This window comes from Hydractinia symbiolongicarpus, chromosome 8, assembly GCF_029227915.1.
Source record: "Hydractinia symbiolongicarpus strain clone_291-10 chromosome 8, HSymV2.1, whole genome shotgun sequence".
Classification (NCBI taxonomy): domain Eukaryota; kingdom Metazoa; phylum Cnidaria; class Hydrozoa; order Anthoathecata; family Hydractiniidae; genus Hydractinia; species Hydractinia symbiolongicarpus.
In genome coordinates, this window is record NC_079882.1 from 11,498,748 (window position 1) to 11,515,205 (window position 16,458).

Below are 16,458 nucleotides of genomic sequence, written 5' to 3' on the forward strand. Positions count from 1 at the left end.
TTAATAAAAGTTTTGGGCAATAAATATCCAACCTAGTTTTAATTTTATGTGTAATAGATTTATTGAAGTTTAGTTTGTAATAGCATTGATTTTCATCAAATGTGAATGTTCGTTTTGGGTACCATGTCAATAAAACTTGTTTTTAGAACTTGTAAAAAAAATTATGTGACAAAGACGTTTTTAGATAATAACTAGTTAGTACATGTTTACATAGACATTATTTTTCATGAATGATGTATCTGTACCAGGTAAACCATTACTAGATATTTTAATGCTTCTTTATTTTTAGAAATAAAAAAATATATATTTTTTAGAAACAGTAGATATTACTATGTTAATGTATTACGAAATTACAAATGATGCAACTGGAAAATGACCTGAAAAATATTGAAAATGATTTATCTGTTTTTCTAAAATCAAAGAAAGCAAATTTGGTAAAAGATCGACTTGAACTTCAAAAAAAATCCCCTTTATTGGATATTGCTTTTAATTCACAAGTTGGTCCTTTTCTCTTTATTAAGTCCTACATGCTAAATGTAAACGATAGATGTTTTTACCAAGCTTACTTTGTTTTGCTATGTTAGGAATTTGATAAAAGATCGGCAATAGTAAACATGAGGGCTGACAGGTATGTTAAGTTGTTAACATAAATAGATTTTAAGTTTGTTATTAGGTAAAATCTTAAAGTTAATTGTTTTCTTTTCTTAGAAATGAAGTCAATAAACTACAGTCAAAAAGTGGTATATACATTTATTAATTAATTGTTTTGCATTTTTTTTATTTTACTTCCCTGCAATGAAATATTTTTGTATTGTTTTAAGAAGGTTTATCCTTGAATTTTGGTGGATATGAAAACAAGCAAGAAAAATTACGTGCAGAAAGACAAAAAGAATACAGAGATTTCCTAGCAGAGGTAGATATCTTTTCTGCATGTTGCATTTTTCTTTTGTAAATAATATTGTTGTATTTTTTCTTTTAAATAATACTGTTTTTTTTTTACTTAATTTTGTTTAGCAAAACTTAAGGACACGGGCAAGGAATGAAATTCAGGTTGATGACAATAGAAACCAGGTAGCAGAAGTAAGTTAGTACAAGTTCTCAATGTAATTTTTTTGTTTTTTGTTTTCTTGTTGGTGCAGTAATTTCATAAGGTGGTTGTCCCTATGCTCACATAGAAATGTAATGGTGAAAAATAGTCAGCCCGGACAGCCCATCTCAGGTCTATTATCAACCCCTAAATATATAATTTATCACTTTTAATTGCTTTTATTTAAATATATCGCAAAATTTAAGAATTTGAATAGCATTTTTACCATTCTGGGCCTTAAGTCCTAAAAACATTTTTAGGAAAACCCTTAATCATGGTGGGTCCCTCTTTAGTCAATACACCCCCTCCCCTAAAACTTTGTAAACTATTTTGTCAGTCTTGATAGTTGCCCTGCATTATTTTAAACATGCAGTGCTTTTATTCATTTTTAGTTGTATCTGATTAATAATTTTGGTATTTATATTTTAGAGATATGACAGACGAAAGGGTCAGTATATAATTCATTTTTCCAGTTTTTAAATCATGCAAGACTAAACAAAAAACGTTATTGTTTCCTTTTTATAAATATTTGAGATTGAAAAAAAAATTTTTGTAAGCGTTAACAGTCAAAAAACTTTTTATTTCTTTTTCTACACTCCTAGAATACTTTTTTGGTCATCTCGAATTCCTATGAATTTGTATAAAATTAATAATTGTTAAAAAATATTAAACCTATTTCATAAATACATTTATGAATTATTTATAATTTGTATAGAATTGACTTTAATATTTCAAAATCTCAGATTCTCTGAAAATATCTCTCACTAAATAACTTTGATCTCTTATTCAGAATACAGATCTGATATTGATAAAGAATATGACGATTTTTTAAAGAGAAAGCAGAAAGAGGAAAAGGCGTACAGGTGTGTAATTTATTTATGTGAATAATTTGTAAACAAATGAAGATTTTTTTGTTATTTTTGTATTAGTTAATTTTTGCTGCTCTCTTCTTGACCACAACATTGTAGTAACGATTGTAACAACATTGCAAACATGTAAACTGCGCATTTTATTTCACACATAGTGTTTCCATAAAAAATTACAGACCAACGTCAAGAAGGCATTAAGGAATTTGTTTTTTTTATATAATCATGAGAAAAATGGCAGTAGAATTTTGCTATCAACTTCAGTTAAAGTCTAGAAGCTTTTAATCAAGTGATCACCACATAAAATATGTATTGTGGGCCTCACTCTTTGAACATATCACTTTGGTAAAAAAATTTATGTTACATAGAAAATAAAACTGAACCAATATGTGATGAGGGAAGCAGGTAACATATTAATGAGTCTATCAGGGATGGTATATGTGCTTGGTTAGTTTTATTGAAGTTATGAAACGTAGAAAGTTAATGTGTTAGTTTCTTTTATATAGTTATGATGAAACTGTCGTGTAGCGAGCATGAAACGTAATTTGATTTGTGCTGGTAAATTTGATTTTAACTGAAGTACCTACTGAACATATTTTTAGAGTTCAATTTAGTGACCTTGAAGCGACCAATCAGACGTGAGGTTTTTACTTTTACGTATGCTGTGTACATTTTGAGTGGGTTGTTGTTGATCTGTGATTTACCTGTTTAGCTCGAAAAAGAAAGTTATTGAATTCGACAGTGACGAAGAAGAACTCTTTAAGTTTGTGAGGATATTTTTTTGTACAATGTTAGTTGTCGTGATTTGTGTTGTTTTCTGTATTACAAAAATGTGTTTTTTATTCAGGTAACACGTGCTAAGCAGAAGAGACAACAAAGTGCAGATGCAGCGCCACGAAAGTATGACACTTATTTATGTGTTTTTAAAACGTAAGTAGGGTAGCATGAGGTGTATGTACCCTGTACCCTAACCGGGTTACCACTTAAAAAAGCATTTTGTGATGAATTCGGTATAAAATTGGAACAGTCAGGAAAAAGTGTTGAAAAACATAAACCTTAACTAATAAATAGCCAAATATGATTACGATCATTGCCCCTTGATGACAGCTGTAAGTGTCAAAACATAGCCTAGAATAAACTCGCTTGTTCAGGACATAATATTTATATCATTTAATGACAATGACTAAACAAGTGGTAATATTAAAGCTAAAAACATGATCAAGAAAAAGTCGTGGAATTTTTCGCCGAAACTATTTTTGGAAACTATTTTTAATCCATAAAAAAAGTTAAAATGACGATATCAAAAATAAGCAATTGATAACACTCATTTACTCGCTTTTTTAAAAGTAAACATGTTTCCTTTGGTTAATGATTTTTAAGCACAAAAAAATAAAGTACAGGCTTTTGTGTGTCACTTAAAATAATCAGAAAAAAGGGTATATAATTTTGAAAAACTTTAGCCCATCTGCAATGTTTAATGATTTTATTTCTATTCTGTAGACATGAATCATCGATCTTAAAAGATTTATCTCTAAAAGAGCGTTCCAACTCTGTGCCACCTGAGCTGCCAGCAGTGTTTGGCGGTATGTTAATGTTTTTCGTGTTACAATAACATAAAAAACACGGTTTATAACGGTTTTGAACGAGTTACAAAATATCCTTAAGTTGGAAAAATCGTCGCTGGTATAACATGCAATAGTCACTGTTTTTAGGTTCGAGCCGAACCTCTTTAGTAAAGGAACGCAATAAAAAATATCAAAAAGAACTTGAAGAACAGATAAAAGAGAGGGAGCTTTTGAAAGCCAAGTAAATAAATACTCTATATTTTTATTATATATGATAATTATTTTTATGGTTGCTGTCCAGCCAGCGCCGTACGCCCAAATCATAATTTTACGTATAAAATTCGTACAGTTTTTACCTTGTTTCTCAAGAGAGAAGTTAAAAAGACTGGGGAGAGTAACTTCAGATATCGACATTACCGAAATCGAGGTTAGTTTTTTATAGCCACGGCAGACGTATCTATGTAAGGTTTATACAAGGAGCTGGTTTCATGTAAAAATCTCATCAATAATTTGACTTTTGTTGAAAAAATTAGCAACGGGAGTATAAAAACATTGCCCTCAAAGTTTTGCATTCTTGAAATATTAATAAGTGGTATTTAAAAGACCTTTGATCCTAATCTAAGATTTACCAAAGCAAAAGATATTTTGCGGTCCAGTAGAGTCAGATTAATTTGGTGCTTTGCTTCAATAAAATGTTTGCGTGGATTAGGTTTGGGAAAATTTAGTAACTCAGATTTTTAATAACACTTGGCGTGGATCTACTGTCTTAGATTTAGCCTGAATTTATTTAATGTGCTTTACAGAAAACTAAAATGCGTGATTTTACTTGTAGATTACAAAAGATAAAAAATATAGTCTTCCGGTTAAAAAGATGATCAACGAAAGATCTGACAAAGCTGACCAACCATCACAATCAACAAACTATCCTCCTACGCAAAATGTGCCCCCTCTGAACCCGTATACAATGTTTATGAATCCTAATCCTTACCCTACAAACCCAATGCTTACTCCTATGATGACTAATATGCCACAATTTGGATGGAATAATTACGGTGCTATGGGTGGGGCAGGTATGAACGGGAATGGAATGATGGGGTTCTTTCCACAACCAGGACAAGTTGATGCGTATAAACAAGACCAGGAAAAGTTTTTAGCACCAACTCATATCAGTAAGTTTGTTTTTTCATTATCAGCCTACATTCGTACTGTAATTCTTTTGCAGTGCAATTCTACCCTTACATTTTTTGCAGGTGAAAAACCAACAGATGCCGTTAATATTCCTAAACGTCCAAACGTTCAACCACCAGGAGGTGTGTCAGTGGGAATGTTTGGTCAGTCAACAGGGCCTAGCGATTTGTCACTGAAAAAAGCGAAACAGCAGGAGTATCAAGAGGAGTTGAAAAGACAAGTAAAAAAGTTTTGCACATGTTTTTATACACAAATGTTATAATATAACTCGTCTTAATGAATGTCAGCTTGCTGTATTTACTCTCCGCTTAATTAATTGTTTTGCAGATGGAAGAAAAGCGACAAAAAGCTGATCAAGAGAAAGCCGCACTGGAAAGGTGCGTAGTGTTTTATTTTTGTTGTTTTTCGGTTGATTTGAAAGCATGTTTTTATGATTAATTTCGCCATGTTTTTTTTTTTCAAATAGGTACGAAAGAAAGATGGAAGAAGAAATTGCAACGTACAATCCTTGGGGTAAAGGCGGTGGTGGTGCCCCAATGAGGACGCAAGATGGAAAGATAATGGGTATGTATATCACTACTAATCTATACTTTATATTATGCATATTCTGAATGCGTCTGTTTTACTGACTGACTGTGTAATATATTAGCTGATCTGCGAAAGCTTCGTAACCCTAACGATGTTACACAAACACATGATCATGCGGGCGTTAATTCGGGCGTTGTCGCTCCCAACCTTGAAAATGATGGTTTTGAAATAAGTCCTTTGATGAAAGCGTTGGAAGCCTCTCAGAGTAATTACCAACCTGGGATTAGTGGTCTCAGCAACAATGGTAACGTGAATGGCATCCTCAACAACAGTGGTAACATGGGTGGTAATCTCAACAACAGTGGTAATATGAGTGGCAATCTTAACAACAGTGGTAATCTCAACAATAAATTTTCACCTTCTTATGCAAGAGGAGCTGCACTAAAAGAACTGCAGGGTGTAAACAAGGTATTAAATAGTCACACCTTCCAGCTATCAACTTAATGATGTGTTTTTAATTAATTTTCTCTTCTTTTTTTTTAGAGTCCCAGAGACAAACTTGAAATAAACGAATATAAAAGTTTCTTGCAGCAACAGGTAACTAATTCATTTGGACGTTTTGGCAAAAAGTAGTTTCACGTCTTATATCTAGTTTCAGGGTAGTAAAAAACTTGCTAAAATGTTATAGATTGATGAAAAGAAGAGGAAAGAAGAGGAATTGAAAGAGCAGGCTCGTTTAGAGGAAGAGAAGGAGGTAAGTCTTCAAGATACATACAGGTGTGGTCTTTAATGAGAGATTCCTAATCAAATACACGTTTATTTCAACTTAGAATCGAAGAATTGCGGAGCAACAAAGAAAAATACAAGAAGAGTATGAAATAGAAAAAGAAAAACAGCGCAAGAAAGAAGAAGAGGTTACTATTTTGTAATTTTTTTTAGTGAGACAAATCTGTTTTTCAGTTCTGTAGTAAATGTTCATTCATATACAGATTCGCGAGCAAAATGACCAGCTCAGGCTACTGGCAGAACGAAAAAAGTATGAAAAGGAAAAGGAGAAGAAAGAAATTGCGGAAGAATATGATAAACAAGTACAAAAAGAAGCTGAGATAAAACTGACGAGTAGAAACGAAGAATATTCTCCACAAATATTTCAACAAGAAAGATCGAATTCTCCTCCCGTACCAGCGATAGCCAAGGTAAAGGTCACATCTATAATTCTATGACGCCTTTTACTTCCTTCGCTGTAACTTAAGAAACACCTGTTTTATAATCAGGGAAAGAATAAACGGCATCGTGTAAAGAAATCTGGTACTTCAAGAAAAAAACAAGATATGAACCAAGAGGGAATGGAATATCTTCAAGCCGTACGAACTAGTCTGGAACATGAGAAACAAGGTGGTTGTATAAATCCAATTACTTTTATGTCTTTTTGTTCTCGTTTGTATATGGTTTAAAATCCTTTACCGTAATGTTGATGTTTTGGCAAATATCTCTTTCATCTAGGTGATATTAATCGAGCTAACATGGAGCAGCAGAAACATCTCATTCGTCAGCTATCAGCTTTACGAAACCAGTTGCAGAAACAAGAGGTGAAAATCGAAACTGAGTTGAAGAAAAATCAGGTATGTGATTGACTTAATTCTGCAGATGAAACTTGCTCAAGTACTTATGGTTCTCTGTAGCAGAGGGTACGAATGTTTGTTTAATTGCTTCTTTAGGTCAAATATTCTGAGCTTGCCACAAATAACCAGGAAAAGAGGTATGATGAAACTTTTTTAGTTTACTAAAAAAAATGGAATTGGCTGTTATTTATTTATTCATTCATTTTGCTTTAAGTTATCACTCAAAACCACATACCAAGGATGTATTTGAGAAACTGGTGAACAAAAGTCCTGGAAGAGAAAAAAAAGTATTGTGACTTCTTTTTATTATCTCACAATTCTTCCTTCTTTGCATTACTCCATCTGTTTGAGAAATCTAAAATGCCGGTTAGTAGTAAAATATAATGAATTATGAACACTGACACGTTGGGACTCTTTTCATGTGGAAACGCAAACTTATTATACACAAATGTAACGTTTCATTCGATTGCTAACGGTTTATCCAAGTTTTTTAAAGTTCTGAAAATAGTTAAAAAGGAGGGATTTTTACAAAGCGAATTGGACGCGAATTTGCCGGCAAAATTTATCTGACCATGCGTAGTTTTCAAACTTTTTTTTTTTTTTTTGCAGCGAAATATTTCGCTCTAAACTTTTAACCAACTAAAACGCGGACTTAAGCGTTTATTCTTAGAAAAACTCATTACGTGAAAGAATTCAAAATGACTGTCTTGTTTTTAACATTCGAAAGAGTGCTGAATTTTTTGTTTCCCGTGGAAATCAAAAATATATTTAGCAGCTAATTCGCCGCCGATTTCGCCATTTACAATTCGTGTCGTAAAGATATTTTCAGTTGCCATTCATGCAGGTAATCTTGGATTGTACTTTTTTTTCGTAAAAAGTTGGGCTTGTACTTTAAAACGTTACTACGTATTTTTCAGGTTGAAATTGACAGGTTGAAATTAGAAGATATATCACCAGGTCTGGTTTCTCTATTTATTTATTTTTATTCAAAGTGATTACGCGACTTCTAATTGGTGCTTTATGTTCCCATTTTCTTTAGTTAATTAATTATGTTTATCTTATTAGACTACTCTTCTGACTCTGATCACAAAACATTTGATGCTCAACAGCGGGAATACATGAGGTACGAGCCTAATCTAGTTTATTTTTTAATATGTTAAATGGTAAATTTTAAAAGCTTTCGTGTATTTTATTACACGTAGACAACAAGAGATGCGTTTGAAAGCGTTGAGAAAAAACGTGGAAGAAAAATGTCCTCAAACCAGACCAGAACTTCAGGTGAGAATTGATATGTAAGTTTAGTAAGGAATACAGTGTTCTTCATTCACTCAAAACAACTGAACGCTTTTATAAAGTTTATATATTTTCAATTTTTATTTTTGTGTTATACGTATACAGACCGCCGAAAGCAAAAGATCGTTACTTGATTCCGACAGCAAATTTATATCAATGCATAGCAACGCCGTCGTCGTGCCGCACGATGACAACCGTCATATCGATGCACGTGCTAGGAGAAGGATGAAGGAAAAGAATTATAGCGATGTTACACAGGTATAAAAACTTTAAAATAGACCTTCTCATATAAACTTTTCTGTATATAAATTTTGTCATTTCCTAAACAGGATTATTTCGGTACACAGCCCAATGATGACACGTCATCGATTCGTACATTTCAAGTTGAGGATTTAGCTCGAAAAAACGAAAAAAGATTGCAGAAGCTTCGTGCGAAAAAAGGTAATTTTTCATAAACGTTTAAAAATGATTTTTTATCTATGAAATTTGATAACATCCAGTGTTGAAGTAGCAACAAATCTTTCACCACCGAAGAAAATTCTCTATGTTTTTAAAGAAGTCACGTGATACTTTTTTTTCTTTAGAAGACGACGAGGACGAGGATGCTGACCATATTATTCGTAACTTTATGCGCAACGAAAGGTTGGAAAATAACTTCCATTAATAACTCCATTTTCTATTCTTCTTGTATTTTTATTTGTTTTTATGGAGAATGAATGTTTGCGATTAATGTATTGTACCCTGGGTGAATTAATTTTCGCGGGGATTTTTTTTTCGGATAAGACAAAATTAATTAATTCCTAGGAATTAATTTTAACGGATCAGTAATGCGTAGAACATTTCGCAAGATTAAAAAATGGCTTTTTCGCGGAATTTATGTTAGTGGATTGAACCATCATCCGTTAAATTATGAGAATAAATTCGCTCAAGATGAAAATAATCTTTTGTACTTAAAAGGGTTAGGGTGTGTTCAAAACAAAGGGGTTGTTAACGAATATTTTTATGACATATGTTACTTTCTCCGTAGACATGAGCGTGATCCTAGTGAAGTCAGTTTAACTGCCGATACATATTTCACTGGCTTTAAATGATATATTTCTCACTGTATTGACAATGAGAGACTCTCAGAATATAAAAATACCACAAGGCGGAATCTCGGTCAACCGGAGGTCCCGGGTTTTCCATTTATTTTGCAGAATGCTCTACTATTTCAAAACGAGTCAGGACGGTAATGAAGAGATCAAAGTATTGAATGAATAATAATTATCGCGTATAAGAACTTTTTATAATTCAAAAAATAAAATAAATTGTATTATATCATGTACATTAAGCTGTTGTAAAGAAATTTATTTACAAAATGTTGTATTTGAGATATCTTAATAAAATGTATTTAACGAAATATTCCACGCTTAAGTGGTAATCGCGTAAGGGAAAAGTTTGAGATTTTAACGCATCCACTGACAAGTCTCCGTCATATTAACCAGAAAAATAGACTGCTAATGGTCTGCTAACTGTATTCAATTTGAAGACTTTTGACCTTTTTCTCATTTAATTTTTTTTATGAAAATACGTGGACGAAATGAATACGGAATTAATGTTCGTGATTTTGCTTCCCATTCGAAAATAATCCTTTAAACAAAATACAGCAAATTGCATTTTCCTGGCAACCATTCGCCAGAAATTCGTCAGGTTTGGCACAATTGAACATTCCTCTTGTTAACAGGAATTACTCGATTCATAACCTTTGAACTGTAACCGTGCTGTCTACAATGCGGTCGCATTTGGTGTTTGTAAATTAGGGCGCAAAATTCCACGAAAATTTTCGTCGGAACATCCAATTATACCAAAAGTGAAGTCACCTATTATTGTTTACAACACAAGATTGTCATTTTTAAAGAAAAACTCCTTCCCTTGCTGTTATTGATCCTTCTTTCAAACTTGAGGTCGAATTGGTTTTCTTCGCTGGCTTGAAATTTTTCATCCTATGTGAAATCGAAATATCTCTTCGGAAACAAGAAAACAACTTTGATACTTTCTCTCGGAATTTCCGATCAACTACGGAATAGATAATCGGATTGATCGCCACATGACAAAAATAGGGTATCAGCCCAACTAGTTTTATTGCGTTGTAAAATCCATCTGACATATTGTCGACGCCAATATGATCAATGAGTAACCATACCAACCGATTAGGTAGGACCAAAACAAAAAATGCAACAAAGATGGCGGCTAAAATAACCATAATCCTTTCGTTCTCCTTCCGTCTGTTAATGCGCCATGTCTCATCCATCGGTGACGAGTTTTTATTTTTGTAAGCCGCAGTGCGAAGTGTTTTCATGATGTAGTAATAAAAAAATCCAATAATAACCATTGGGATAATGAAATAGAATATTGTCAAATACCACGAGTAAACAAGCGAGCTATAAGATTTTGGCCATTTTTCAATACACAACTTAAACTCGTCCAGGCCAAGCACTGCAACCATTGGTGCCACTGATGCTGTTGCCATGACTGCGTTTAAAAATATTAACATACCTAGATTTACGTTAGTTAGTCCACGACTAAATGGCCGCACAACACCCAGATATCTTTCGAATGCAATAATCATAATAAAACCCAAGGCAATGTGACCACACCAGTTATTAAAGCCTTGAATAAATTTGCACCATCCTTCTCTGTATATCCAGACGCAGGAATTTATTTTTGGTACACGAAGCATAATTTGTGGAAAAGCAAAGGTGAAATCAGCAAATGCGAGAGCACCAATTAATCTCTGATGCCTCGTGGACGATTTCCAAAACTTTACCGTCACAATCATAACAATCCCATTACCAATGATACCAACAATGGAAGTAAACAAAGCTAAACCAGCTTCCAGTCGATTTATGTTTGTATTGCAACTGAAAGTAACATCCGTTTTGTTGCGTGCGGATTTATTTGTCTTGATAAATTTACACAGGCCTCGAGGTAGTTTTTCGCATGTACAATCTTTTCCAAATTTTCCGAACATGGCACATATTTCAGCCATCGATTTCCCTGCGATCGAAATCTTTTTCTTTTTTCTTTTCTTTTTCTTTGTTGTGCTTTCAGTTGATGCCCAATCGACGGTAACCGTTTTTATGGTCGTGTTTGACCACGTAATTTTATTCACGTTCGAGGGTGTGACACTGAGCACTGGAGATGTCGTGCTTGAAGTCGATAACTCATTGTGGAGTGTAGGGACGACAAATGTAAGCAATAGCGTGATTGTCAACATTTCTAAAAAAGACAAGAATGTTACACTTTAACCCTTACGCGCCGAACAAGATATGAGAAAAAGGTAAAAGGCAAAACCCTTGGGACGAGGGTGTAACTTATTAGCAGGCTAACAAATTTTATGTAGTAAATTAACACATTATGGTTAATTGAGGACAAGGAAGTGCTTATGTTTGACACATGGGTTAATTAATTTCTCTGTCCAATAATTTACGAAGTTAAGTTAAAATTATTTTCGTTATAATAAACCACACAATATTCACTTATATTTTATTATCCGTAGTGTAGACGAGAAGCTTCTTAAAAAAGAAATTGCAAACAGCTCGACTGATTATTGCGTGTATTTTCAAATTAAACAAATTAGTTGATGCGTGTATCTTCCTCGCTGTCAGAGTCTGTCATCGCCATTATGGATTTTCTCAAAAAAGGACAATATATACTCTGGAATACTTCGTGCATGGATGGAATGTTATGAAAATAAAAATTTGTTTTTATGAGTCATAAAAACAATGTAAAATCGTTTTTGAGCACACTTTATGTTTTATCATTTATTATTATTTTTACTTTTCGTTGTGATTATTTTAAGGTGCTAATTGTTAAAAGGCATTGTTTTATACTTTTCCCCTCATAAGAAGAGAGTGATAAGTAAAATTTGTTTACCAGAAAAAACTTCGCGGGAATTAAAAACCTTACTGATTAAGAATTTTCCTCGTCGAAGAAGACTGTTTACTTAACTGTTATAACAAATTTTGAAGATGTATTAACTCACAAAATTATTCGTTGTTTTTATTACGCCCTTATCACAACTAGCGGAATGCAAACTTTCGCAGATTCGAAACAATAGTTGTTCTCACATATGGTCTTTCTACATAAACCTTTCTATAGCAAACACCATCCGGTTCTCAAAACATTTTTCCCGAATTTTCTTTGTTGTTTCTTGACTTTGCTATATGAAGACATTGCGTGCAAAAAGTAATTTTCCGATGCTGTTAGACACGGAAAATGTATCACTCCATTATGTTGAGATTTAAAAATGCTGACAATACATTAATCTTAATTGTTTTTATTAAATAAAAAATATGTGATAAAAAATAATGCGTAAAAACGTTGTCAATGGCCCCAGTGCTAAAATTTTCTCTAAAATTTCAGTTTTAGTCCGGTTATTTCGGTTTATTATTAAAAGAACTAAAGACATTTGCTTCACTGTTCTTTTACAATTTTCTGTTACAAAAGTGTGTTAGGTTGTCTAATTGCGAAGAAAATATAAAAAAACAAAAACTATTTTGGATGCTACCTTTTTTAACCCCCTTTCTAATAAAAATACTCGTGTAGTATTGTGTTTGTTTACAGAAATCCATCTTTGTAACAAACACGTTATTTCGAAAATTTATTTTGTATGTAAGAATGAAAGGGAGGGGAGGTTGTATAGTGATAGTTAATAAACTTGGTCCCCAGACCCAAGCATACCTGTGAAATAAAAACACGTTTAGTGTAGTGTGAAAAAATTAGCAATGTCTCTTACCGTCTGCTTCGTTTCAACTCTTGACTGCTTTTTTAAGAGGTTCTACTTTCTACAAAGAATTATTACTGAATCAATACTTCGTAATTACGTCAGAGCTCTCTGTGACAGAGGTTATTTTTTTTATGAAGTAATACTTTTTTTTTTAATTAGCCTTCTGTTCTAACAAAAGCCTAAACCGTGATAATGGAGATGATCTCAGCAGTAAACTGAAACCCGCTTGATAAGAAGCTTTATAAATAAATTTTGGTGGTCACATGTCGATGAACTTTATGTAAAGACTCTCTAATTCAAATGACCTTATAAGGCAATAGCGATAAACAAAGCCAGTTGTAATGACACCAACGATGGAACTTCTTTTGGTTAATACTCTAAAAACAAAAATAAACAAAACAAGATTTCACAGAACCTGTGACTTGTTTTAACGTTCACAAACACAGCTTTACCCACCATTTCTTGATTTGTTATCATTTCCCACGCATGCGCGCATGTGTGTGATAACAAAATGACAAATAGCTTACCTTCATACCAAAGTTTATTACGTGTGCTAACTTCTTAAAACAGAAAAAAAAGATTATCTAGGTATTGGGCTCAGACTAAAGGCTTTTTGAAAAAAGTTAAAAACCCCTAAAGAACGAAAATTGTTTGTTGGTATTAGAAGCAAGACAAATATGAAAACAGCCAAACTCGTCCCTAGAGCTTTTTGTTGAAACGCTTAACTTGAACCTTCAGGGGGGATAAAAAAAAGTTCAAGTTAAGAAAAGTTCGAGTAAAATCAAAAAACAATGGATAATGAATGATCTACAGTTTCAAACGTTATAGAGGTGTTTCGTGTTCTTTAACAAACATAAAACAGAAGTGAACACTTGAAGTATTTTTCAGTGGACTGTTACTTACATAAGCATAAATTCTTGCAACTAAATTGCGGGGCAGAGACAACATATTACCATGCTGATATTGAATTTTTTTAGGAATAATCTAGAAAGCTAATTTTCTGTAATGAGTTATCTGACAAAAATTTGGGACACAAAATATGATTCAAGTTGAAAAACAATTCCAACCTAAACGTAAACATATTTGGAAGAAGTTTGTTAAGCAAATTCCTTGAGGAACTAAAAAACGTTCGAGTTAAGGATACCGTAAAGTCCGAGTTATCCTGAATTCGAGTTAGGCGGCGACTACTATCTTTTGAATTTTGTGTTGCATAATTTGTTGGGCTCTACGAAATCCAGAATAACACTTCCTAAAGGACCTGCAGCCGGTAAATGAAACGCATGAAATTCACGCAAATAAACAGAACTACAAAAATTAGGATCGGAAAACTTTCTTTGATCTAGCTTTGGTGATTGAATAATTTTCTTTTCATTAGTATGCCATAGCTATTAGGTATCAAAGTCAGTTTAAATACCATTTTCTAGTTATTTCAATAGCCTTCGGATGTCTGAAAGTTAAATAAAATAAAATCATGACGCTTTTTTAAAAACAATTTTATAAGAACAATGGATATGAATGGAAAAAAAAGAACATAATAAAAACAATGGCCTGACTAAAATTTTACTGATATTTTATTTTTCCTGTAAAAAAAATAAATTTAAGAAGAATAAAACAAGAATAATCTCAGAATTAACCAAATTTTCTGGTTTTGATAAGCAAAAAGCGTATGCCAGTTAAACGGATATGATCGTAAAGAGATATTACTATTGAATGACCCATCGTGTTTGAATTAATATGTAATCGAATAAAATTCCTTCATAGAATTTTGTTTGCCAGTGTCAAAGCCACAGTGCTTCTCGTTTCTTTGAATAACATCATTATTCCCGCCTTTTGACGTCATTTTGTCGAAAATAACAAGCTCAGTTTTTTCGTTGTAGTTACTGTGAGTTTGATAACAACATTATTTTCAACAAGAAAACGTTGCCATGAAAACGTTATGTCGTAATGTACACGTTCTTTTTATAAGAGGCAGAGCTGACCCAGGTTGGCTGTTCTTATTTTTCGAGCCATTTCCAACCTGATTTGTATTTTGCTCTTAATAGCTTGGAAAACATTATTATTATTATTATTAATCCTCTATTGTTCTAAACAATAGACCTATTGTTTTTAGCCTGAAATTCTTATAAAGCATATTTTTATCAAAAAAAAGACGTATAAAAGATGTTTTTGGATTTAAACAAAAATCTAAAAACATCATGAAGACGTCTTGTGCCGGCTGGACAGACTCCTTTTGGTTTACTGGATAAAATCTTGCAACGGATAAATTTTCTAGGATTTTAAAAAAAAACCTTTTTATTTGACCATGTCATGACCACAATAGATGTCATTAAGACACATGACGTCAAGTAGTGACAGCACTTAAGCAAATAGAAACCTCTCAAAAAACATAATATTATCTGTTGCGTGTTTTTGCATGATCATCGTTTTATATTCTCATACGTAGAATTCGATTTAAACTACGAAAAAAAATCTTAAAAAACACTGGTGTTAAAATTTAATGACAAACCAATTGTTCATTTTGATAGAAAAAGTAATGAGTTATCTGTCTTCTGTGTTATAGTCATTTGTGGTCACTAAATTGTCTATCATTTCAACACAATGATAATACATCACATCATAGTCACAAGATTATAATCATAAGGTACTAGACACAACCATTATCACACAATCATTTAGGAACAGTGCCAAGTGAGAGTTTAAACTAATTTCTTGTTTTACTAATTTTGTCAAAAAAAATCATTACTTAGCGGAGAAAGGGAGTGTTAACGCCCCCGCCCCGCCATTTCAACAATAGCATAATTATAATGCACTTTTGTATAAGAAATTTGTCTTCAGCCTAAGATGTTCTTATTCATTCTCGTCCCCATAACATTCTCGTCACCAGAGATGGATGAGATTCATTTTTTTCAAAAGTTTAGCCTGATTGTTTTTAAATTTTGAGCATTTTTCATTTCCTTAAAAGTACATTGTTAGTGCTTTCACCGCTGGAGGTATGTGTCATAATTACTTTCTCTTTCTGTTACACAATAAACCGTGAAATAGATATAATCGACCACATTTATCGCTTTTGGACTTTTTTTATATAGTCAAATCCTATTACTGCATTATATCAAATTTTTTTTCTGTAGTTTTTCTAATAATCTTCAATGTGCAACAACCTTTTCAACCTCGTTCCCAGGGCATTTTGCCTTGTTGATAAGTAATAACGGCTCAGGGGTCACAAGACCCTGGGGACGAGGTTGCAACCTTTTATTAAATATAATGAACCCTTTTTATAGCAGACACTTCTCTACCATGGAAACTTTTAGTTAGTTGTGTTTTTTCACATATTTCAGCACTAGCCAATACTATGGACATTCATTGTCGACATCCGTATCTCGAATATCTTATCGGTGAAAAAAAGCCGGAAAAAATAAAAGTCGGAAAAAATTAGTCATTTTGACATTATTTAATTACTTTTTGCCGACTAATCTTTTTACTGATAATGCTACCATCTTTAAACTTATGAATTCGCAATGCAGTATGGGAAAATCAGGGTACC

At 32.8% G+C, this 16,458-nt stretch overlaps 2 protein-coding genes across 5 annotated transcripts; one reads left to right on the forward strand and one right to left on the reverse strand.

The window, feature by feature from the left end:
* The first annotated feature begins 263 nt into the window (after window positions 1-263).
* On the forward strand, window positions 264-9,710 carry LOC130654066 (centrosome and spindle pole-associated protein 1-like). 3 transcript variants are annotated; one of them, XM_057456589.1, is made up of 33 exons: window positions 264-497; window positions 585-628; window positions 709-740; window positions 825-913; window positions 1,015-1,080; window positions 1,517-1,535; window positions 1,878-1,950; window positions 2,556-2,591; window positions 2,666-2,720; window positions 2,801-2,853; window positions 3,454-3,536; window positions 3,666-3,759; window positions 3,888-3,945; window positions 4,351-4,687; window positions 4,766-4,926; window positions 5,034-5,083; window positions 5,173-5,270; window positions 5,356-5,702; window positions 5,778-5,831; window positions 5,923-5,988; window positions 6,065-6,148; window positions 6,224-6,430; window positions 6,509-6,629; window positions 6,738-6,856; window positions 6,953-6,993; window positions 7,071-7,143; window positions 7,774-7,813; window positions 7,922-7,979; window positions 8,059-8,134; window positions 8,255-8,407; window positions 8,479-8,590; window positions 8,734-8,791; window positions 9,177-9,710. In XM_057456589.1, exons 1-33 carry the CDS (start codon window positions 357-359, stop codon window positions 9,238-9,240), a joined length of 3,162 nt encoding a protein of 1,053 aa, XP_057312572.1. In that variant the 5' UTR covers window positions 264-356; the 3' UTR covers window positions 9,241-9,710. The 3 variants fall into 3 exon arrangements, with proteins under 3 accessions (XP_057312572.1, XP_057312570.1, XP_057312571.1); XM_057456587.1 differs by having other exon boundaries at window positions 265-497; window positions 822-913; XM_057456588.1 differs by having other exon boundaries at window positions 265-497; window positions 822-913; window positions 4,769-4,926.
* Window positions 9,398-14,042, reverse strand: LOC130654067 (C-C chemokine receptor type 3-like). Of its 2 annotated transcripts, XM_057456590.1 has the most exons (3): window positions 13,223-14,042; window positions 12,927-12,975; window positions 9,398-11,407 (listed from the first exon to the last, which is right to left on the reverse strand). In XM_057456590.1, exon 3 carries the CDS (start codon window positions 11,403-11,405, stop codon window positions 10,041-10,043), a length of 1,365 nt encoding a protein of 454 aa, XP_057312573.1. In that variant the 5' UTR covers window positions 11,406-11,407; window positions 12,927-12,975; window positions 13,223-14,042; the 3' UTR covers window positions 9,398-10,040. The 2 variants fall into 2 exon arrangements, with proteins under 2 accessions (XP_057312573.1, XP_057312574.1); XM_057456591.1 differs by lacking the exons at window positions 12,927-12,975; window positions 13,223-14,042 and adding an exon at window positions 12,174-12,734.
* Between the last annotated feature and the right edge of the window lie 2,416 nt (window positions 14,043-16,458).

Bases quoted from the DNA above. Each gene is read 5' to 3' on its own strand.
- LOC130654066 (XM_057456587.1), top strand. From the start codon at position 357: ATGATGCAACTGGAAAATGACCTGAAAAATATTGAAAATGATTTATCT. The intron at 6,857-6,952 runs GTATGTGATTGA...TTGCTTCTTTAG, and splicing joins CTGAGTTGAAGAAAAATCAG to GTCAAATATTCTGAGCTTGC. The intron at 6,994-7,070 runs GTATGATGAAAC...TTTTGCTTTAAG, and splicing joins ACAAATAACCAGGAAAAGAG to TTATCACTCAAAACCACATA.
- LOC130654067 (XM_057456590.1), bottom strand. From the start codon at position 11,405: ATGTTGACAATCACGCTATTGCTTACATTTGTCGTCCCTACACTCCAC.